Raw genomic sequence first — 22,089 nt, forward strand, 5'->3', positions numbered from 1 at the left:
GATCCAAAGCAGAGCGGACTGACGCATGTTCATTTTCATCATCTGAGTCAGATGCCACCAGCAGAAGGTTGATTTTCTTTTTTGGTGGTTCAGGTTCCGTAGTTTCTGCATCGGAGTGTTGCTCTTTTAAGACATCTGAAAGCATTCTCCACACCTGGTCCCACTCAGATTTTGGAAGGCACTTCAGATTTTTAAACCTTGGGTCAAGTGCTGTATCTATCCGTAGAAATCTCACATTGGTACCTTCTTTGCATTTTGTCAAATCTGCAGTGAAAGTGTTCTTAAAACAAAATATGTGCTGGGTCATCATCCGAGACTGCTATGACATGAAATACATGGCAGAATGTGGGTAAAACAGAACAGAAGACATACAATTCCCCCCCAAGGAGTTCAGTCACAAATTTAATTAACACTTTTTTTTTTAAAGAGCATCATCAGCATGGAAGCATGTCCTCAAGAATGGTGGCCGAAGCATGAAGAGGCATATGAATGTTTTGCATATCTGGCATGTAAATACCTTGCGATGCCGGCTACAAAAGTGCCATGCGAACGCCTGTACTCACTTTCAGGTGACGTTGTAAATAAAAAGCAGTCAGCAGTATCGCCCCTAAATGTAAACAAACGTGTTTGTCTTAGCAATTGACTGAACAAGAAGTAGGACTGAGTGGACTTGTAGGGTCTAAAGTTTTACATTGTTTTGTTTTTGAGTGCAGTTATGTAACAAAAAAAATCTACATTTGTAGGTTACACTTTCACGACAAAGAGATTGCACTACAGTACTTGTATGAGGTGAATTAAAAATAGTATTTCTTTTGTTTATCGTTTTTACAGTGCAAATATTTGTAATAAAAAATAATAATATAAAGTGAGCACTGTACAGTATAAGCCTAACCCAACAGGGGAATGAAAAGCAGATGTCAATCCTACCTCTGTTTGTTGTACCTCAACTTCTTCTGATATGAGTAAAACAACAAAAAGTAAGTGCATAGTCTAAATCTTAAACCTTATTACATTAGGCAGTATTTGGATCAAACAGTTTTCTCATCCCACTGGCTAACTGAGTTCCCTTCCTCTTCACTGGCTAATTCACACTCGCCTGGCTGGAGTGGCTAGGCTGTGGCAGAGCCTCAAACAGGTCCTGGCTTGTGGCGTGGCTGGAGTCTCCCACCAGTCTTCTCCTTACTCCTCCTCCTTGCTGTTCATGGCAGGGGTCTCTGTCTTGGGCTCCTCCAAGATATCCATGGTGGTCTGCAGGGTGCTGGTGGGGTCTCTGCCAAGCACGTCATGCAGTTCCTTGTAGAAGTGTCAACACCAGATCTATTGTTGTGGTATCCCATCGCTCTATGCATAGGCACCGGCTTCCTCATTTCCCCGGGGGTACTCAACTCCCCCTCCGCCCCATGCCCCGCCCCACTCCACCCCTTCTCCCCAAACCCCCACCCTGTCCCACTTCTTCCTGCCCCCACTCTGCCCCACCCCACCTCTTCCCACCCCCGAGTGTGCCCCACCCTCGCTCTGCCCCCTCACCCTCAGCACCTCCTGCATACTGCTGAAATGCTGATCTGCGGTGGGTGGGAGGTGCTGGGGGGGCGGGAGGGAGGAGCTGAGCCACAGGGCCACCGGTGGGTGCTGAGCACCCACTATTTTTTTTCCATGGGTGCTCCAGCCCCGGAGCACCTACGGAATCGGCGCCTATGGCTCTATGCCATTTGGGGAGGTGGTTTTACTGAGTTTCTGTAAGGGAGTGCTTACATCACTGGAGACAAATTTGTGTGGAGACACATGCATGCATAGCTTGATGTTGATCTAAATTTGTCGTGTAGTCCCAGCCTTACTCTAGTGAAGTAGACCTACTAAAATCAATGGGACTATCTGTACAGCATGGACCTCAGCAGGAGCTACTGGTACTCAGTTCCTCTCAGGATCAGATCCTGATAAGGGTTGCCAAAATTGTAACAGAAAAAGATGGCATCATTGAAATTGAAACAATTTTCCACCATTCGTTTCATAACAATGTTTTGTGAAAGTTCATGAAATTGGGACAAGGGCTCCTACATCCAGGCTTAGAATTATCAATTAGTGAGATGGATAGTTGGTTGTTCTGCATTACATTCCACTGGATAGGTACAGGACTCAGGCCTTGAATAAATGTTGTGACATGATAGTACTACAGGAAATGCAGTTAAAACAACAAGAGAGCTTTTTAGTGCCACTACATCATCTAAAATATAACAAGGAGTGCAGGAGTTTGGAGCTGCAACTGACAGGAAGCGGGGCCTGCAACAGAGCCAGTTATTGAGCAACCTAATGAATACAGCTGGCCTGTAGTAAGTTGCCTAACTGGCTCCACCACCTGATTGGTTGGAAGAGTCAGCCGACTGGCTCTTAAGCCCAGCAGCAGTTCAATGGCTGCTTAAAGCATTTGCCCATGGGTCTGATAGCTCTTGGGTCTCCTTGATCCTAGCTGTGCTCCTTCCTTGGACCCAGCCTTTCCTCACTCCAGGTAACTCTTGGTTCTGATTCTTGACTTTGACTCTGGCATCTGGGGGTATGCCCGTGTGGAGATAGAAGCCTGCAGCACAGCTCCAGCTGGCCTGCACCTGCTGACTTGGGCTCAGGCTGTGGGGCTAAAAATTGCTGTATAGACATCTGAGCTTGGGCTCCAGCCTGAGCGCTGGGACCCTCCACCTTCACAGGGTTCCAAAACTGATTTTGAGTGTGATGCTTTTGGCCCACAGAGGGTAAGAGATGTACTACTGTAACTCTGCAAGTTTTTAAAGTTTATTAGTTCAGATCAGGAAGACTGCAATGATAAACTCAGTGCAACACACCTCCAAAATCTGTAAGCTCTATTGGTTCTTTGATGTATCTTGATTTAATATGAAACATTCCAGCAGGCTTTTGTCTTTTAATTTCAGTTCCTATTGCTCACACTCGGTTAAAAAATATAGAAATGTGGACTCCATAACTCAGTCTATGGTGATCTCACATCATGTTAATTTACTTATTGATATAGGCAGCTTTTTGTGTAACAGTTGCCAATTAATTACTAAGGTGAGATATCAAAATAATTTGTCCATAAAAAGTATGACTTTTGTCCATTGTTAAAATGGTGGAAAATATGAAACTTTAAACATGGCTTAGCAGGTAGATTTTTTTTTTTTTTAATATCCTAATCTTATTACTGTCTGTCTACATGCTCCCAGTTTGAATCTATGTGAATGATTAATCAAATAATTATCAGTAGCCTTCTTGTATTTCACTGTCCACCTGAAACATGATTAACGAATTTATTAACCTATCTCTAATATCTGGGGAAATGGACAATCAATATAAAATAGCAATTAACTTTTTGTCAATTGTTTTTGTATGTATCTCAAAATTACCCTCCAGCTCATAAAGAAAACTGTCCACTCAGATCAGAATAATTCTCTGAATAGGTGAACTGATGTACTATTGTCCTTTATTTCCCAAACAAGGGCTGAGTCTTGCAAATATTACTTGTGTGAGTAAGGACTTGCAAAATCAGTTTATATGCCTGAATTGCACTGTATTCTTTTGTGCTGCCTTTGAGTTGTATTACACTTCTTAAGTTGTAAACCCTGAGATATTGATTTAAACACTCTGGTTGACTGTGGAAAAATGACTTTTAATCATTAGCATTTTTTGGAGTATCTGTTCAGCAGACTCACTTAAATATCAATACATGTATATCTTTCTCTTGGAAATAGCTATTTACATCATGTTATAAGTTGTCAACCAACATCCAGGCATTATAAAATTAATACAAGCCTACGGTGATTTACTTAAAAAATAGTAAAATACTAAGCTTGGTTAATCACTTCCTTGATATTGCACCTTTTTGAGTAGTATAGACAAATCAGGCACAGTGATGAACATTCAAATTGTAACTGTGACTCCTTGAAGAAAACATTTTTACATTTTCAATAAGCCTGGACCTGCAGTTGGGACAAATTCTCACTGAAATCAGGCAGACTTTCTCATAAGTAAGGACATGGCTGAGTAACAGAACAGGAGACCTGTTACTAAACCTTAAACAATGGGAAAGACAGAGATTTCCAGGTATTTTTAAAGAGCAAAGACCTAAGAGATCATATTTCAAAATAAGAACTAGACCCTCCTCCCTTTGAAGTCAATAGGAGTTTTGCCACTGACTTCACTTGGAGAAATATGGCACTATAGTTAATACAATAACACAAAACACCTAGTGACTAGACTCTGACATGAAAAAGGATCATTGGAATCGGGAATGAAATTATTTGGAGCAGGATTTTTAAATATAGTAATAGTTAAACTTTTTTAAAAAAGAACACAAGAATAACTGTATCCCTTTCTGCTAAAGAGAGGGTGGTGGGGGTAGTTGGAATGATCCTCTCCAATCAGATTGCAGACTAAGAGGATCCCCTGAAAATTAACTGGTGCAAGTAATGTTTTCAATAAATGCATGCAAAAAGTTACTAGTGGTTGTTATTTGTGTTGTGACCAGTCAGGACCAGGCCCCTTGTGAAAGGTATTGTGTACACAGGCAAAAAGAGGAGAGCTACTGCCCAAAGATTTTTCTCATGGGGAAACCTCTTCCCACCCAGTCTGCACCCCATAATGGTTTCTTACTCCAAAGAATCCATGCAGAGCCCTTCCAGTTGTGGACACTACGTTCTGGGGGAAAACTCAATGGAAAAAATTCTTCCATGTGAACCAAATGGTAGGTAGTACATGGCCTAGGCCAGGGACCAACACGAAGTAGCTATGAAAATAATGTGAAATATAATAAAGCAGTATTTGATCCCAAAGGTAAGAATTGTAGGTGACGTTCTTCTCCCTCAAGAAGACTTGAAAACACTGCTCTGGGGCATCCAACCTTTTTTGCATGTATGGACCCCTAAAAATTTTTGAATGGAGATGGACCCCTTTGGAAATCTTAAACGTAGTGTGCAGTCCCCCAGGGTCCGGACCACAGCCTGAAAACCACTGCCGTAGAGCTGCGCACTTGCGATCCTGTCGAACAAGCCTCCTTCAGGCTCATTGCAAGCGGACTCTGGGTTTCATTATAAAGCTTGTGCAGTGCAGTTGCAAAGCTCTGGGATTAAAATTCCCCGGAAGGCGGACAGTCAGCCTGAAAGGAGCGCTAACAGAAGAGGACATTTTCTTTCTGCAAAGGCAGGGATCGGAAAGCTCGCTTTCCTCCTTTGCACATGTGACACAGCTTGGCGGGGCACAACTGAAAACTGCAGTCACCCCGCTCTCCTTGGGGCTGCAGCGTGGGGACAATCACATTCAAATAGCTTCAAAGAGTCCTGTGGCACCTTATAGACTAACAGATGTATTGGAACATGAGCTTTCATGAGTGAATACCCATTTTGTCGGATGCACCCATGAAAGCTCATGCTCCAATACGTCTGTTGGTCTATAAGGTGCCACAGGACTCTTTGCTGCTTTTACAGAGCCAGACTAACACGGCTACCCCTCTGATACATTCAAATAGCTTGTTGACCAAGCAGGGTTCCCGCTTGGTCCTGCCCTCCTTCCTTACTGAGAGGGAAGCGTCTCTGACATGCAGCAATATTAGTAACTGACCACTTCCCCGCTTCATCAATCCCATTCCTACGGAACAAGCAAAACCGAGAGTTAAAAAGCCAGCGATGGGTTTGGGAGAAGCCGGGCTGGTTAGGCTTCGCTGGGAGGAAGTTCTACAATGCTAAAAAGCAGCTGCCCCGTCTATTTATTTCATGCACTTTGGGCTAGATCTTGCAACCCCTACTAATCCTTAGGTGACTATTCCAATGAGTGAGGAACGCAGGATGGCGATTGTCCGTTGGCGATGGTACATTGTGACGGGAGCTGTCAGTCAGAAACTCCCGGGCTCCGAGCTGGCTCACTTAAGTCAAACGCAGCTTGTGATCGCTGTCTACTGTCAATTTCCCTGGCGTTCCGATAGCACACTGCGAATAGCCTTTAGCAGTTAATTTCACTGAAGGTGGCAAGTTCCTCTTGCAGAAATTCCAGCCTGAAACTGCCTTCCGCCTGCAGAAACCATCCTCTTTCTGCCCTCCTGCAAGGCTTCTGCTTAGCCCGTTATCACTCATCTAGCTGGCGGGCTCAACAGGCCATTGCTCTGCCTATGAATGGCTTGAGTCAGAAGGGAGACACGGGTTAAAACGGCAGGTAAATGCCCATTTTAGGGGAAACTAACGCGGGGACGTGGGGGAGCAAAAACGAGCTCTTAAAAGTGAACCTGGTCTTTTGTGGTTCCGAAGCTGGTCGGTGGGGAATACTATAGCCAGGGATCGGCAACCTTTGGCACGCTTACCGCAAGGTAAGCACCCTGGTGGGCCGGGTCCGCAGGTTCAGACGATTGCGGCTCCCACTGGTCGTGGTTCCTCGCTCCAAGCCAATGGGGGGCTGCGGGAAACCGCGTGCCAAAGGTTGCAGATCCCTTCTATAGCCTGACCCGCACACTGTGATACAGTAATAACAGCGGTTTTCCTCTAAGGCTAGGTCTACACTACAGCGGGGGTCCGACCTAAGATACGCAACTTCAGCTACGTGAATACCGTAGCTGAAGTTGCGTATTTTAGGTCGGCTTACCTAGCGGTGAGGACGCGGGAAAGTCGACCGCTGCCGCGCTGCCGCCGACTCCGCTGCCGCCTCCTGCCGAGGTGGATTTCCGGAGTCGACGGCAGAGCGATCAGGGATCGATTTTACCGCGTCTTCACTAGACGCGGTAAGCCGATCCCCGATAAACCGATTGCTACCCGCCGGATCGGCGGGTAGTGAAGACAAAGCCTAAGCAACAGCTTTTTAAAGGGCTGGGGCGGGAGCCAGAGAGCCCTGTTAAAGCAGGATCCTTAGAAAAAGGCAGAATTGCCGGCCTGAACATCGTTCTGTAAACCGGCACGAGACTGTAAACATGGTTCTAGAAACCCCCACGGAAAGCGGGGGGCGGGCGGCGAAGATTCAATGGACTCTCGTCCGTGTCCTAAGCGAATGAAGGGATGTCTGAACTTCCCCCGGAGGATGCGTTAGAAGTCGTGTAGACCTCCCTCTTCTTCTCCCTGAAATCAAGGTGGGACGGGGGGGGGGTTGCCAGTCTCTTCACTCGGATCCGGCTGTCCTTGTTGTTGCTGGCACAGCCCCTCGGGGATGTAAAAGGCTCGCTGGGTAACAATAAAGGGGAGCCTTGCAAGGCCGGACAGCGCTTACAGTTCGCTGAGAGAGGAGCGGGGTGCGCAGTGCAGCAGCCAGCAGGAGAAGAAGTGTGCGGAATGCTGCCGCTTTCATTAACTTACGTTCAATAGGAACAATCTCCGCTCAGCAGCGAGGACCCGTAGGCGGGACCTGGCCTGCAGGTGAAGAGCAAAAGTCCGGGGTGGCCCTGTGTTAGTGGCAGAGGGTCCTGTGGCACCTTTAAGACTAACAGAAGTATTGGGAGCATAAGCTTTCGTGGGTAAGAACCTCACTTCTTCAGATGAAGAAGTGAGGTTCTTACCCACGAAAGCTTATGCTCCCAATACTTCTGTTAGTCTTAAAGGTGCCACAGGACCCTCTGTTGCTTTTTACAGATTCAGACTAACATGGCTACCCCTCTGATACCTGTGTTAGTGGGGGACTTGCAATTCCCTACGGAAGCACTTAGCTGTCCCAGCCTTCTGGCCTTTCAAGGACTATCCCCGGAACCAGCCGACCACCAGAGGGGTCTATTGACAGCCCCTTTCACCAGCTAAAACCTACGGCCGTCCATTCTGTCGAGATAACAGCTCCCTTTGGAAAATCAAACCCCGCTCTTCTCCCAAGGAAACTCCGCTAACCTCGCTGTCGGGTAAAGCCCCTCTCGTGCCCAGACCCCCACCCTCTCTCCCCTTGCAGGGACGCCAGACGTGTATATGTTACAGGAAAGTCTCACCCGCCGGCCGGGGAGAGAGCGATGCTCGTTCTCCCTCCCACCGCTGTTTGTAGGGGAAAGTCTCTAGCCCAGCCACGGTTTCCGCGGGCGCGTGCAGGCGGATGAGCTCCCCGGGGAGGGCGGAGGCCGGGGGGAAGCAAGGGGCCAGGAGGGCAGAGTTGGTGCTGCCGATCTAGTTCTCCAAGGAGGTGGTGGAGAAGGGGGGTGGCATAGGGGGGAGCAGCTGCTCCAGTCCCCAGAGCAGGAGGAATGGGGGGGGGGTGGGTGGCGCTGATCCAGTCCCCGGAGTAGCACGGCAGAGGGCTCTCCAGGCAGCTCGGGGTGGGAGAGGATAGGGCACGTAGTAGTGGTGGCCAGTCAGTGCCCAGAGAGGAGTGCTTGGGGGGTGGAGGTGCCCGGGATCGCCTTAGCGTAGGAGGGGGGCTGCGGGGCTGACAGCCGCAGCGCTGGGAAGAGGACGGGCTCCGGGTAGGGAATCCCGGGGCAGAAGCTGAGGGCGGGGTCGCTGGGAACACCCCGGGCCAGGCGCTGCGGGCGGTCGGGGCTGCAGGCGCTGGGAACATCCCGGGCCGGGCTCTGGGAACACCCCGGGCCAGGCGCTGCGGGCGGTCGGGGCCGCGGGCGCTGGGAACACCCCGGCCGGGCGCTGCGGGCGATCGGGGCCGGGCGCTGGGAACACCCCGGGCCGGAAGCTGGGAACACCCTGGCCCGGCGCTGGAGGGGGCGCGCTCAGCGCGGCGCGGGGCGAAGGCGGGCGGCCAGCAGGCAGGCCAGCACGATGCCCACGCCCTGCAGCAGCGCCAGCCCCAGCGCGGCCGTGGCGATGTAGAACAGGTTGTCGCTGACGAAGCCGGAGACCTTGGCGAAGCAGCCGTCACGGTGGATGCCGCGGGCTTCGGGCGGCAGCGGGCTGTGTTGGCAGCCCCGGTGCGCCCGGCAGCAGCTGTCCGGCACCGAGCCGTTGCGCCCCGGCTGCGCCAGGGACCAGGGCGAGGCGAGCCAGTCGCGGTAGCTCTCGGCCCCGCAGCAGTCGAGGGCGCGCTGCAGGGAGTCCAGGGCGTCCGCCTTCTGCTCGTCCTCGCCGTAGGCGCGCACCGCCTCCAGCAGCCCGGCCCGGAAGCCCTCGGCGATGTCCCTGCGGTAGAACAAGGCCGAGAGCCCCGCCGCCAGCCCGGCCGCCAGCACCGCCAGCTGGAAGGCCGCGTAGGTGCGCAGCAGGCAGCGGTGCTCGGTGGCAGCGCTGAAGCAGCCCAGGAAGCCCCAGACCAGGACGGCGGCGCCCGTGGCCAGCAAGATGAAAGGGGTGTTGGGGTACTGGTTGGCGGACAGCACCAGGTAGCTGCCCAACGAGATCTTGGCCCAGATGCCCAGGGTGAGCATGGTCAGCCCCGCCGCCCAGAAGACGAAGCTGAAGGCCATGAGGAAGAGCTTGAGCAGGGCCATGGTCGCCCCCTCGGCGCTGCTGGCCTTGGGTGCTGCTATCGGGTGCTGCGGCTGGTGAGGAAGGGCACCCTGGAGAGCTGGTGCTGTGCGCGGCTGGATGCCACCCTTAGCTAATGCCCCTGCAGGGTGCTGCTGGGTGTCCAGCTGGGAAGCTGCCGCTGGGTGGTGACGAGATTGGGGGGTGCCCTTGGGTTCTGCAGCTGCTGGGTGCTACTGGGAGCTTCTGCCCCCACTGGGTTTCCAGGCCAGTCCTTGGAGAGGGGACGCGCTGCGGCTCTCTCCCGGCTGCCGCGGATGAGAGTCCAGGCGATCAGAGTCCGCTTCCCGCTCTTCACTGCGGGATGGGTGGCCAGGGACGCCTCCTATTGCTGCTGGCACCGCCAGCGGCTGATCCTGCTGTTGGGCTTCCAGAGAGTCCCCGTGAGCAAAGTGCTGCTCTGGGTAACGAGCGGCTGGGTTTGTAGTACAAGCTGCGCCTGTCACACCGGAGGATCCCCCGCTGGGAGGAGAGGACCACCTCCTCCCCGAGCTGTCACTCAGCCCTCCAGAGGCTCCTGCTGCGGCTTCTGCTCCAGCCGCGCGTCCTCCAATCTGGGCACCAGGGCACCAACTGCTAAGTCGCTCGTCGTGGTCCCCGCATTCCCTTTTAGAGCAGGTGGGTATAGTTCTGAGGCCGCTTTTCAGTCAAGTGCCACACGGCAAAACCAGCGGGCACAGCACAGATGATTTCCAGCCCAGGCAAGACTGGCCGGGAGTCCTCACCTGGAGAGCCAAGCAACCCTGCTCACATACCTATTTAAAAAGCTGGTCACAAGGTTGTTTTTAGTTCCCTTCCTCTCGGTCACTGGTAAAATTCCACAATGGAAACTTCTCCCATCGCTTGTGTCTCCCACATCAAAGCCCAGCAGATATGATTTCTGGTTCTTCTTGGGGACTGTATAAGGGAGTCTGCCATACTGTGTTATGAAGAGGAATAAGAGTCTTGTAATCAGTCCCTCCCAGCCTATTTTGCTTTCCAGCCTACACATCATTCCGAGAAAAATTTTGTAGAAAACCAGGCTACAGCTTTGAAATGATAGGGCATGTCTGTTCTAAGCAACTAAACCCCTTTCCTTTGGTACTGCTAGTGCATAGCAAGCAATATGGGATTTCGGAAGGGACAAATAAATAAATTCTTCAGATCTTCCTCGATAGATTTATGGTGCAATAAATGGAGGAGTATATGTCAGATCGATTGTTTTCTCTCTCGCCTTTGAACTGCACTATCAAATTAAAAGGTTCTGCTGCTGGAGCCACAAGATTAATATTTGTCAGAATCTAGAGTGGTATGGGATTACATTCAACAAAGGAACTAGCCCTTTGTAGTTACTGGTTCTGATTTTAATTCTAAGCACTAAAAACAGAGGCCTAATCAAAATATTTTTAAAGAAAACATACAAATAATGCATTATAGTTTTTTTTTTTTTTTTTTTTTTTGCATTTTATTTCCTATATTTGATCAAACATAGGACACTTCCTAGTAACAAATCCTAAAGCCATACAGTCAAGGTGAACATGATTTATTTACCATAGAGTAATTATTAAGTGTACAGGAAATCTTTCTTCCTGTTTTTGCTTTGCTAAGCATTAACTTTATTTACCTGGAGATAAGCATGAGCAATAAGAGGGGGAAAATAGTTATGCAAGAATGTTCATTAATAGACATTATTTGTACTACAGTAGCACCTAGAGGGTCAAGTCAGCTGGGACCCCATGGTGCACTTTACAAACACAGCAAAAAACACTCTCTGCCCCAAGAGTTTACAATTTAAATAGGTAATACAGACAAAAGGGGAAGCAAGATCACAGGCAGCTGGGAATAAAACCCAGTTCTGTCCAGTGCCCTATCCAGGGGCCCCATTGCATTTTAGGCTAGGTCTACACTACAGCGGGGGTCCGACCTAAGATACGCAACTTCAGCTACGTGAATACCGTAGCTGAAGTTGCGTATTTTAGGTCGGCTTACCTGGCTGTGAGGACGGGGGAAAGTCGACCGCTGCCGCCGACTCCGCTGCTGCCTCTTGCCGTGGTGGATTTCCAGAGTCGTCGGCAGAGCGATCAGGGATCGATTTTATCGCGTCTTCACTAGACGCGGTAAGTCGATCCCCGATAGACCGATTGCTACCCGCCGGATCGGCGGGTAGTGAAGACAAGCCCTTAGAAACTAGTGATTCATGGAACTTGAGCCTGAGTCCGTTTCTTCTTAATGTGTTCTGGCAAAAACACACAAAGTATGTGACAATCTATTACTTACTCTTTTATTTAGGTTCATCACAGTGATATCAGTTCACTGGATACAGATATTCCTCAGGTGAATTGTGAGACATAAAACTGAATGCCAAGTGCCTTCAGGCAGAGAAGTGTCTTCTATCTCTATCTTTAATACCTGCATTTCTCATATTATGCCATTACTTTTACAAAATATTTATTAGCTTTTTAATAACAGTTGGCAAAAGAATCCTGATGTGTACAATTTTATTGAGAGTCTGCACAGTTAGAACTTTTGTTAACCTGATTCCTTCTTCCATAATGTAAATTCTGGTTCAGATTTGCCCTCATTTTCACCCTAGGTAAATCTGGAGTAGCTCCACTGAAATCAGTAAAAATACTGACTTTTACTGTTTGTCAGTGGTTGTCAGTTCTTAGATAACATCAACAGCCTTGGCCAGAGCTGGCACTTGGTTTATCAGTATCATAATCTCTAACATGACACAGACCTGAATCTCAGAGGAATATTGAGGATTTTCAGCCTCTAAAGTAGAGATTACTCCTATTCCCCTCCTGTCTGCCAGGGTACACCACAATAGATTACACTATATAATGTCTAAACTTCTTCTCATGTCACAATGCCAGTATCCACAATTAACTGTAGGAGGTCATATGCCTGACAGATGCTACGTGGATATAGGCTAAGCATGTCTGAAATCTCAAAACTGGAGGCTAAAAAGAGCAGGTCCTCATTGACATAACTGGAAAAATACAAACACTTTAACGTCTCTATAAATACATAATCAACCCTATCACCGTTGGTAGATGCTTAAAGCCACCATCACAAGGATCAGCATCAGCTATGCTTCCTGGACAAAGAAAGCATGATTCCCCCCCAGCTAGCTGCACTGGAAGAAAAATATTTCATCCTTGGGGCAGGGAGTAGCAAAAACTGAGCCCTTTGGGCCAGAGCCTGGATGTAAATTGGCATATTTCCATTGACATTAATGGAATTCAGCAGTAGAAGAGCAATGGAACTACATCCATTTACACCAACTGAGAATCTGGTCCTTCAGAATGAAATAATAAAACAATATATCAGAATAGCCTCTTGTCCTCCAGGCTTTTATATGGTCAGAACTGAAGAGGTATATTTTAAACAGAAAGGAGACAAGGCAGGTAACATTCAAGCTGACAGGAGAAGTAAAGAAATAAGAGACGCTGCTACTATTAGAGCCATCACATTTCAGTTCTCTTCTGATGAAACCAGAAGATACCTGCAAACAATGGGGGAAAAGGGACCTGGGGATTACAGTGGACGAGAAGCTGGATATGAGTCATCAGTGTGCCCTTGTTGCCATGAAGGCTAATGGCATATTGGGCTGCATTAGTAGGAGCATTGCCAGCAGATCAAGGGAAGTGATTATTCCCCTCTAATCGGCACTGGTGAGGCCACATCTGGAGTATTGCATTCAGTTTTGGGCCCCCCATTACAGAAAGGATGTGGACAAATTGGAGAGAGTCCAGTGGAGGGCAACAAAAATGATTAGGGGGTTGGGGCACATGACTTATGAGGAGAGGCTGAGGGAACTGGGCTTATTTAGTCTGCAGAAGAGAAGAGTGAGGGGGGATTTGATAGCAGCTTTCAGCTACCTGAGGGGGGGTTCCAAAGAGGATGGAACTAGGCTGTTCTCAGTGGAGGCAGATGACCAAACAAGGAGCAATGGTCTCAAGTTGCAGTGTGGATTGGTTGGATATTAGGGAAAACTATTTCACTAGGAGGGTGGTGAAGCACTGGAATGGGTTACTTAAGGAGGTGGTGGAATCTCCATCCGTAGAGGTTTTTATGGCAAGATTGTAACTTGCTGAAATTAAGTTTTAGTCACTAGAAAGTGTATTTTATTTGTAACCAGACCTATGTCTTTTATTCTTGCTTAGTATCACTTAAATCTTTGTCCTTTGTTAACAAACCTATTCTTGTTTATTACAAAATCATCTCAATGCTGTGTATTAAATTATAGGGTGAGTCCTCAGCTAGCCAAACAGACTGGTGTGTACTCTACCTCTTTGGAGGCAGCAAACTTTATTTCTGCGAGTGTCCAATGAGAGGGACTAGACACTGCGAAGAGACATCTCTGGGGACCTGCGAATTGGGGTTCACTGATTGTTACCAACAAGGCAAGGTTTGGACTGAAGAGTTTGCTGGCAAGGCAGACAAGCTGGTGTGTTTTAGCAGCTGCAAAACTCTCAGTTACTGAGGCTGAGAGAGGTACACGGGTTCACAGTTCTGGGTACCCTGAGTAAGATGTCACAATACCCATTCCACCCATCACAATGGGAAGGATTATGCCCTAGTTCTACATGGCTTCTTTGGGGAGTTATGGGGAGTAAGGTCCCATCACGGCCCTCTTTCAATGGCTACCTAAAATATACTTGGCCCATGGGCCAAAGCAAAAGGGTGGGTGGGATGAAGAATAGGGGTGGTGTGGCTTGATCCTGTCCCCATAAGTAAGTATGAGGAGGGGAAATGGGAATGGGGGAAACTTGAGTTTTTCAACATTTAAACCCACATTATCTATGTAAAGTATTGGTTGGGGGGAAATATATTGCCTCATTCTAGGTCTGTCTCCAGTTTGTGCATTGGTTATGAATAACCACAGAAGTCTGCAGATGTTCCACTTGAACTGAACTGTGAATTTACAGATGTCAGGAGAACTGTTTTTTCCTCACAACTAACAATTAGCTCTTTTATGACTCATTTGTCTTTCTCGGCAGTCTATAGCAGTCTTCAGAGCAGTTTTTTCAACAGTTTTATCATTTCTTTCTCCCTCAAAACAACTTGGCCTGAGATTTGGTCTGAAGGTCAGTCTACACAGAGTCTACATGTTTACATTTCCTTGAATATTGACAATATCTGGTGGATAAATGAGATTTGAAGCTACATGGGTGGCTGACTGTAACTATGATATTGTGGCAGTTTCTAAAGTTTTGGTTTACTAAATGCAGATTTTTTTTATTTCAATAATTTGGGGGAAAACCCACATTTTCTTTTGACCATTTTAGGAAACTGCTGTAAGATTAAATGCTGTAAAGTGACTAGTTTTACAGAGTGATCTAAACCAAAGCATGTGTGAGAAACAGCTGTAAAATATAGCTCAAACCCCTTCAGTTACTTACCAAATTACTGATATAATCAAGAAGTGAATAGTGTTTTCCTTTACTCAGTCTATTTATTTATCTGAAATGTAACCTCTAACTGCTATGACAGGAGAATATCTAGTGGTTAGAATATAAGACTGGAAGTCAGGAGATCTGCATTCTTTTCCTTCCTCTCCCACTGATTTGCTGTCTGACCCTTGGCAGTCACTTAACCACTCTGTGCCTCATTTAATCTATCTGTAAAATATGGATGATAATACTTCCTTGCATGATAGGGATTTTGTGAGGCTTAATTAAATTAGTAAAGCACTTTCACATCCTCAAACTAGGTTCACTTAGGTCACAAAACAAGATTTTCATGAAGTTACTTACAAAGGAATGCTGTAAATGCTGAGGTATTGACAAGTTGTTCTATGCCATCACTGTATATTGCTGATATTATTTATTTTACAATGGAAGCACTTATGAGCAACAGTCACAGACCAGGACCCCATTGTGGTGGGTGCTGGACAAACACAGAACAAAAGGATGGTCCTGTGACCTTGCACTCCGTAATGTTTTATGGAAATATGCTTATGAGTGTGAATATAATGTAACTGGAATATGCTTTATGCAAAAGGTCTCTTGTAAGGTATCATTACAAAGCTTATAATCTACTGAGTATGTTCATCCTATTTGTATGAATGTATCATTCTTGTATCTGAAACTAGGAATACCAAGTATAACTCTGAGGTCTTATTGTAATTATGCAAAGTGTGGGCCATTAATGGTGGTTTGGAAGCTTGATGGCTCCCATTGACTAGGACAATTGGTTGTTAATGGTCTGTTTACTTGCAAACCATCCTGGGTGGGTACAGGCCAGCCCTGGAAGAATGGAGGCTGGGGTCTCACAGGACATGTAAACATGTCACCTGATACTGAAATCCATCTTAAACCTGGTGCTTTTCCATTTAGAAGGAGAGGTGGGGACCCAGAGAGACAAAAGATTCCTGCCTTGTGCCAAAGCTATAAAAGTGGCTGGAACAGAACAAAGGGGGCTGACAGTCATGATAATGCCCCTGTTTTCCACCTAAGATGTCTGCTGGAACTAACAAAGACTGTACCAGGGGAAAGGATTAGGCCCAGACTAGGAAGGAGTCTAGTCTATGAAAGAAGCTTTTTGGAACATCTCTGAGGGTGAGATTTTACCTGTAATCAGTTTCTTAATGTATTGGGCTTAGACTTGAATGTTTTTGCTTTATTTTGCTTGGTGACTTACTTTGTTCTGTCTGTTATTACTTGAAACCACTTAAATCCTACTTTTTATACTTAATAAAATCACTTTTGTTTATTAGTAAACCAAGAGTAAGTAATTAATACCTGGGGGAGCAAACAGCTGTGCATATCTCTCTATCAGTGTTATAGAAGGCGGACAAAAATTTATGAGTTTACCCTGTATAAGCTTTATACAGAGTAAAATTGATTTATTTGGGGTTTGGATCCCATTGGAAACTGGGTGTCTGGGTGCTGAAGGTAGGTGACCTGCTGAACAGTTTTTGGTTAAAATCTGCAGCTTTGGGAGTGTGGACCAGACCTGGGTCTGTGTAGCAGGCTAGCGTGTCTTGGTTAACAAGGCAGGGTTCTGGAGTCCCAAGCTGTCAGGGAAAACGGGCACAGAGGTAATCTCAGCACATCAGGTGACAGTCCCAAGGGGGTCTCTGTGACCGAACCCATCACAGGTCCACATTTTGAGAATGAATGATACCCTTACTCATGTTGGGTACCACCTAACTCCACAAGTCCCATTGACTTCAATGGAACTATTAGTGAAGCAACATGCTATGCAGTGTGAGTAAAGTAGGCCCATAGGAAGGTACTACTTCATTTGAGTTGAGCCCTTTGATTGTTTACATCATATTCTGCTCCCCTTAGATCTGATGAGTGATACCTTTTGTACAAAATTGAACAAAACAGGACTATTTATCAGGGGCTCTGTTGTAACTTTGCAATCTCCCAATGAGTAAGTGGTACCACATAGCTGCACCATGCCCAGAACACACCGGAGAACAAAGTGTGACTCAGAGAATTCAATTGCTCCCCTGCTCTCCCATTGCTCTGAGGTGAGAGTAAGGCCCCCTTCCTACATACAAAAGTTAAGTGAACCCAGCTACGCCATTCAGGGGTATGAAAAATCCACACTCCTGAGCAACATAGTTAAGCTGACCTAACCTCTGGTGTAGACAGCGGTAGGTCGACGGAAGGATTCTTCCATTGACCTACGTACTGTCTCTCAGGGAGGTGGATTAACTATGCCGACAGGAGAACCGCTCCTGTTGCTATAGCAGTGGTTTTTAACCACTTGCAGCCCAATCAGCACCCAGCTGTGGCCCACGTGACATCCTCAGGGCCATACAGGGAGTATATATGTTGTGTGGATGCGGCCTACATAACACCTAGAGAACTGCATGTGTGGCCCACGATGTAAAGAGGTTGAGAACCACTACGCTATAGTGAGTGTTTCAAGTACAGAAAAGTCTTACATTACTTCAATTGTTTTCATGGAGCAGCTTTTATGCTGTATGCACTCGGGCCTGGTTGGAGGCTGGGTTTCACTCACTCTCCATCCCCTCTGCCATCTCCCTGCCCACTTGTTTGCACAGGAGAGTATTGGGTGTCAGATCTGGTCCTGACAGCTAGATTGACAATCTGAGCAGGAGGGTGAGGGGGACTCTTCTACCCTGCACAGCTGAGCAGGAGGTTTGACAACCTTGCCTAGAGCAAGTATGATCTTCGGGTAGAGCCTGGCTTTACATTTCTTGGTAATGTGCCTCAGGAAGCAGCAATAAAAAGAGTGAGTACCTCAGTTTCTCATATAGCTAAATGAAATGACCTGAAAAAAATAGCAATCTACCTTGTAGATCAGCTGCTTGTACTATTAATAGCAAATACAAGAAAATCTGTGGATTAATGATTTACATGTAATGTTTTCTTTAACCTTAAAATATAATACAACATTAAATCCTGGATGTAAAGTATAAGCCTTGCAACAGCTCCAAAGAATATCCATGATCAATGCCTTGAGCAAGTCTAACAATCAAGGCAAACTCAATGCTCTTTCCAATTACATCACAGACAATTATTTAAACACTGGACATTTTCAAATACATCTGGATGCTAGCCCATCCAACCACATAGGGGATAGTTAAGTGGCTGGCAAGAGCTGGTAATATAAATCCCAGATGTAAAAAAAGAATAAAACACTTAGGCTTCTCTTTTCCTGGCCTGGAAACTGCTTAGGGAAGACCAGTGCATGTTAAACATTTACCAGACTCTTGGCCTGATTTGTAATCAGGAAGTGCTGATTACAAATTACTGGTCCCTCTCATGTCCCACTGACTTTATTGGAAGTTGAGGGCATTCAGTGTTTCACAGAATTGGGTCCTATGTGATAATGAGTGTTGTCAGCAGCCAGGCATACTGACAGTCCATAAGTCACATGACACTAATCTATATTTACCTATATACACATATGCATAAGTGGGATTTCCATGTTCTGTTGCATTTAGAAAGGTCACCCAGCAAAGATCTATTCTCTCTTCCACTTGCTTGTCATAATATTCTGCCATCTTTTTACCTTTGTTGGTTTTGAAACTATTTGAATTTAAAAGACTTGCTTCTTTCAAATCCGTTGTCTTTTCTCACTTGATCCTGAACAGATGTCATAATGATAACTATGGGCTAGATTGCGGCTTTCACACAAGCCCTGAGCTTTGTCCTTGGTCTTCCTCTTGCTTCTAATATATTTGTAGAATGTTTTCTTGTTACCCTCTATGTCTCTAGCTAGTTTGATCTCATTTCGTGCCTTGGCCTTTCTAATTTTGTCCCTACATACTTGTGTTAGTTGTTTATATTCATCCTTTGTAATTTGATCTAGTTTCCACTTTTTGCAGGACACTTTTTTTTTTTTTTTTAGATCATTGAAGATCTCCTGGTTAAGCCAGGGTGGTCTCTTGCCATACTTCCTGTCTTTCCTATGCAGTGGGATAGTTTGCTGTTGTGCCCTTAATAATGTCTCTTTGAAAAACTGCCAACTGTCTTCTATTGTTTTTCCCTTTAGACGTACTTCCCATGGGATCTTACCTATCAACTCCCTGAGTTTGCTAAAATCTGCCTTCTTTAAATCCATTGTCTTTATTTTGCTGTTCTCCCTCCTACCATTCCTTAGAATCATGATCGCTTTCACCTAAGCTGCCTTCCACTTTCAAATTCTCAACCAGTTCCTCCCTATTTGGCAAAATCAAATCAAGAACAGCCTCTCCCCTAGTAGCGTTCTCCACCTTCTGAAATAAAAAACTGTCTCCAACACATTCCAAGAACTTCTTGGATAATCTGTGCCTTGCTGTTATTTTCCCAACAGATGTCTGGGTAGTTGAAGTCCCCCATCACCACCAAGTCCTGTGCTTTGGATGATTTTGTTAGCTGTTTAAAAAAAGCCTCATCCACCTCCTCATATATATCATTATGAGGAACTTATAGTTGATGCTGGTCAATGAGTGTGTCACAAACATGTATACATGTAGGCCTACAATCCTCCCCTCCTCTCACCAGTGCAGTTGAGCTGTGCTTGGGATAAGACTGGATGTGGGAGAAAGGAAAAGTTGGTTTTAAGCCACCTTTCTGTTTTCTCAATCCTGGAGCTGGCCAGGAATTGGTATAAGATCCCTGGTGGATTCCTGTGTAAGTTATAACAGCCTTAGGATCCTAAGGGGCTACTCCAGCAGTTTTAGGTCACCACAGCATGGGAATTTCCTATATATGCCCCCCTCTAATTCAGCCATCTTTCCTGCACCACAGGAATCGCTACGCAGTGTAGGAATCACTATCCTGACATTACATTACCAGAGGATTTCCCAATCCTTGGGTGTCCAGATCTATCAAACTTTATAGCTGCTTTGCATTACTGGAGCAAAAATGCACTGTCCTCAAGCAAAACATCACTCTAATATGTCAAGTACTAGCCAAAGACAGTACGCTGTGTACAAGCAGTACCTCACATTGGTATCTTTCCTTCAGTCGTTGCAATAATTTGCCAACAATATTCTGTGTCCAGTTCAGTGATGGAGAATCTTGCTTAGTTGCCCAATAAGGGCATTTTGTCAGGAGCACAGGCCAATGAAACTTCTTCAAATGGTCGCACTTCCTGATTGGGTAGGGGAGCCAGCAGCCTGCTACTTGACCTTTGCAGTGGCAGCAGCACAGTGGCTACTCAGCCTGTACCACACCTGTAGCTGAACTTACCCTGCTTTCCCTCCTTGCTCCAGCCTTGATTCCTGCCTGCTTCAGTCTAATCCTTGCCTCCCTGCCCTGATTCTGATTCAGGCTCCAACCTTTGGCTTGACTTCTTGACCCTAACTTTGGCTTACCTTTCGGGTTGGTGTTCCCAATCATGGCTCCAGTTCTCACTTTTGGCTGGCTTCTTTACCCTGACTCTGTGCTTGCCATTACTCCAAACTGCCACTACAACCAGCAGGCAAGGTCCTGTTCCACCCACTAGGTATGCAGCCCATGCCCTGGCAGCCTTAATCATTTTCTTAAATGTTGTTATTCCTGTCCTTGGAAACTGTCACTCAGGATCACAATCTATCATGATTAATCAAGTGCTTATCATCATAGTTTTGTACCACAGCATTGTACAAGAATTAGAGGCTGCTGGTAGCATCACCCATAGTTAAGACTGGCCAATACTTCCCTTTATAAGACACTCTTCAGTTGCTTGTCATTCTTTGCCAAACTTTAACTGTTTAGGCTGAAATTTTCCATACTAGGTGTCTGCCTCGTCTCTGGCATGCCCGATGAATTTGATGGTCCAGGCTCCCCAAGTTGGTCGAGATCAGGTTCGAGTGTTGAGTAGCTAAGCTATATTGCCAAAGCTGAGCTGATAGCTTGATAGAAAGAGTGACCCCCTCTGCATTGTTGTTTGCCCTTTTATAGGGTCCTGGCAATGCCCTGAATATTCATATCAGTGCCCAACCTACCATGCCCAAATCTTATTTCCTCACCCAGATAAATCTTCAGATACACATATACATTATGACATATATTCATACATATTAATATTGATTATCTCATCCCCAAAACCGTTACCTTTGGCCTAAATCATGACTTACATGTTCTGCAGTGTTCCCTGTGGTTACCGGTCTGTTCCAGACTCATGGTAAACACATGCAGTTCTCTGTTCGGTTTTCCATGCAGTTCCCCAAGGACAAAAAGGGGTAAGTGGTAGGCCATTTATCTATGCCAAAGGTTACAAACACTTATGCTAACTTACTCTAGCTTAATCATACAGGACATAGACCTGTAGGTTCCTTGCGCTACAGCCAAATATTATGAGAATATATACTGGAATTTGGTATAAACAAAATCCCTAACAATATAATCAAACCAATGAAGAAAACACATTAGGCAATATAGCAAGCTAGCAGACTAGCCTCATGGGCTATAATACATAGTGCCTGATTCTCCACTTTTTTGCACCTTGTATAATCATTTACAGCAGTGCAAAATGGATATAAAATGCTACCATGCTGGTACAAAGCAGTAAGAGTGGACTCAAGAATTAAGCCTTGAGAGTTGTGACAGAGGAACTTCTCATTCTGCATCTTCTCAGCCCACTTTTCTGCATGCTCTATTATAATATCAAGTGTGTTATCATAGACCTTGCAGAGCTCCATGTTTCTGTCATGAATCTGGTATATTCAGTAAGCTAGAGTCTAAGTTCCTTGATGACATCTCTGATGGCTGATGGAAAACCATCTAGTAAAAAGAGATAATTTGGCACAAAAATGCCTCATCTCACGGCTCTACATTCAGCAGTTCAAAGCATGCCAGAATGATTCCAGGTACAGCTAGCAGAGCAGCACAGGAAACATCTGTAAAACAGTTCCAGTCATTATTACCACTTCTAGGAGAGGTCATTTTGTACAGAACTTGATTTTAGTTTATCCTTGTGATAGGGAACCAGCACACGTGTACTCTATGAACACAAGTTCCCGATTTAAATTAGGTTTGGTCAAATTTACAAGCACCCAAATATTCCATTGCCAATTATTCCACTTCATAATTAGTGAGCTGTTAAGTGAACAACAGAATTCATATACAGAGGTTTTTGGTTGACTTTTGCTGAGAAATGCTGTTGGTCGTCGTCGTCATCATCATCAATGGATGGTGTCTGCAGAGTCTTCTTTATTAACATCTTCAATATGGTTCCTTAAGTAGGTAAGTGTCACATTTTTCTTGTTAGCATCCAGGTCAATGTGTTTAGCAAAGCACTTAGAGGGCAT

General features: G+C 46.1%; 1 protein-coding gene and 1 pseudogene across 1 annotated transcript; both read right to left on the bottom strand.

The window, feature by feature from the left end:
* Positions 1 to 8,650: 8,650 nt before the first annotated feature.
* On the bottom strand, positions 8,651 to 9,364 carry LOC135876228 (tetraspanin-7-like). Its single transcript, XM_065401430.1, has one exon. The coding sequence runs from the start codon at positions 9,362 to 9,364 to the stop codon at positions 8,651 to 8,653; it is 714 nt and encodes a 237-aa protein (XP_065257502.1).
* A 210-nt stretch (positions 9,365 to 9,574) lies between these two features.
* On the bottom strand, positions 9,575 to 21,847 carry LOC135875783 (kinesin-associated protein 3-like; annotated as a pseudogene).
* Between the last annotated feature and the right edge of the window lie 242 nt (positions 21,848 to 22,089).

This window comes from Emys orbicularis, chromosome 1 (genome assembly GCF_028017835.1).
Source record: "Emys orbicularis isolate rEmyOrb1 chromosome 1, rEmyOrb1.hap1, whole genome shotgun sequence".
In the NCBI taxonomy this organism is placed as follows: domain Eukaryota; kingdom Metazoa; phylum Chordata; order Testudines; family Emydidae; genus Emys; species Emys orbicularis.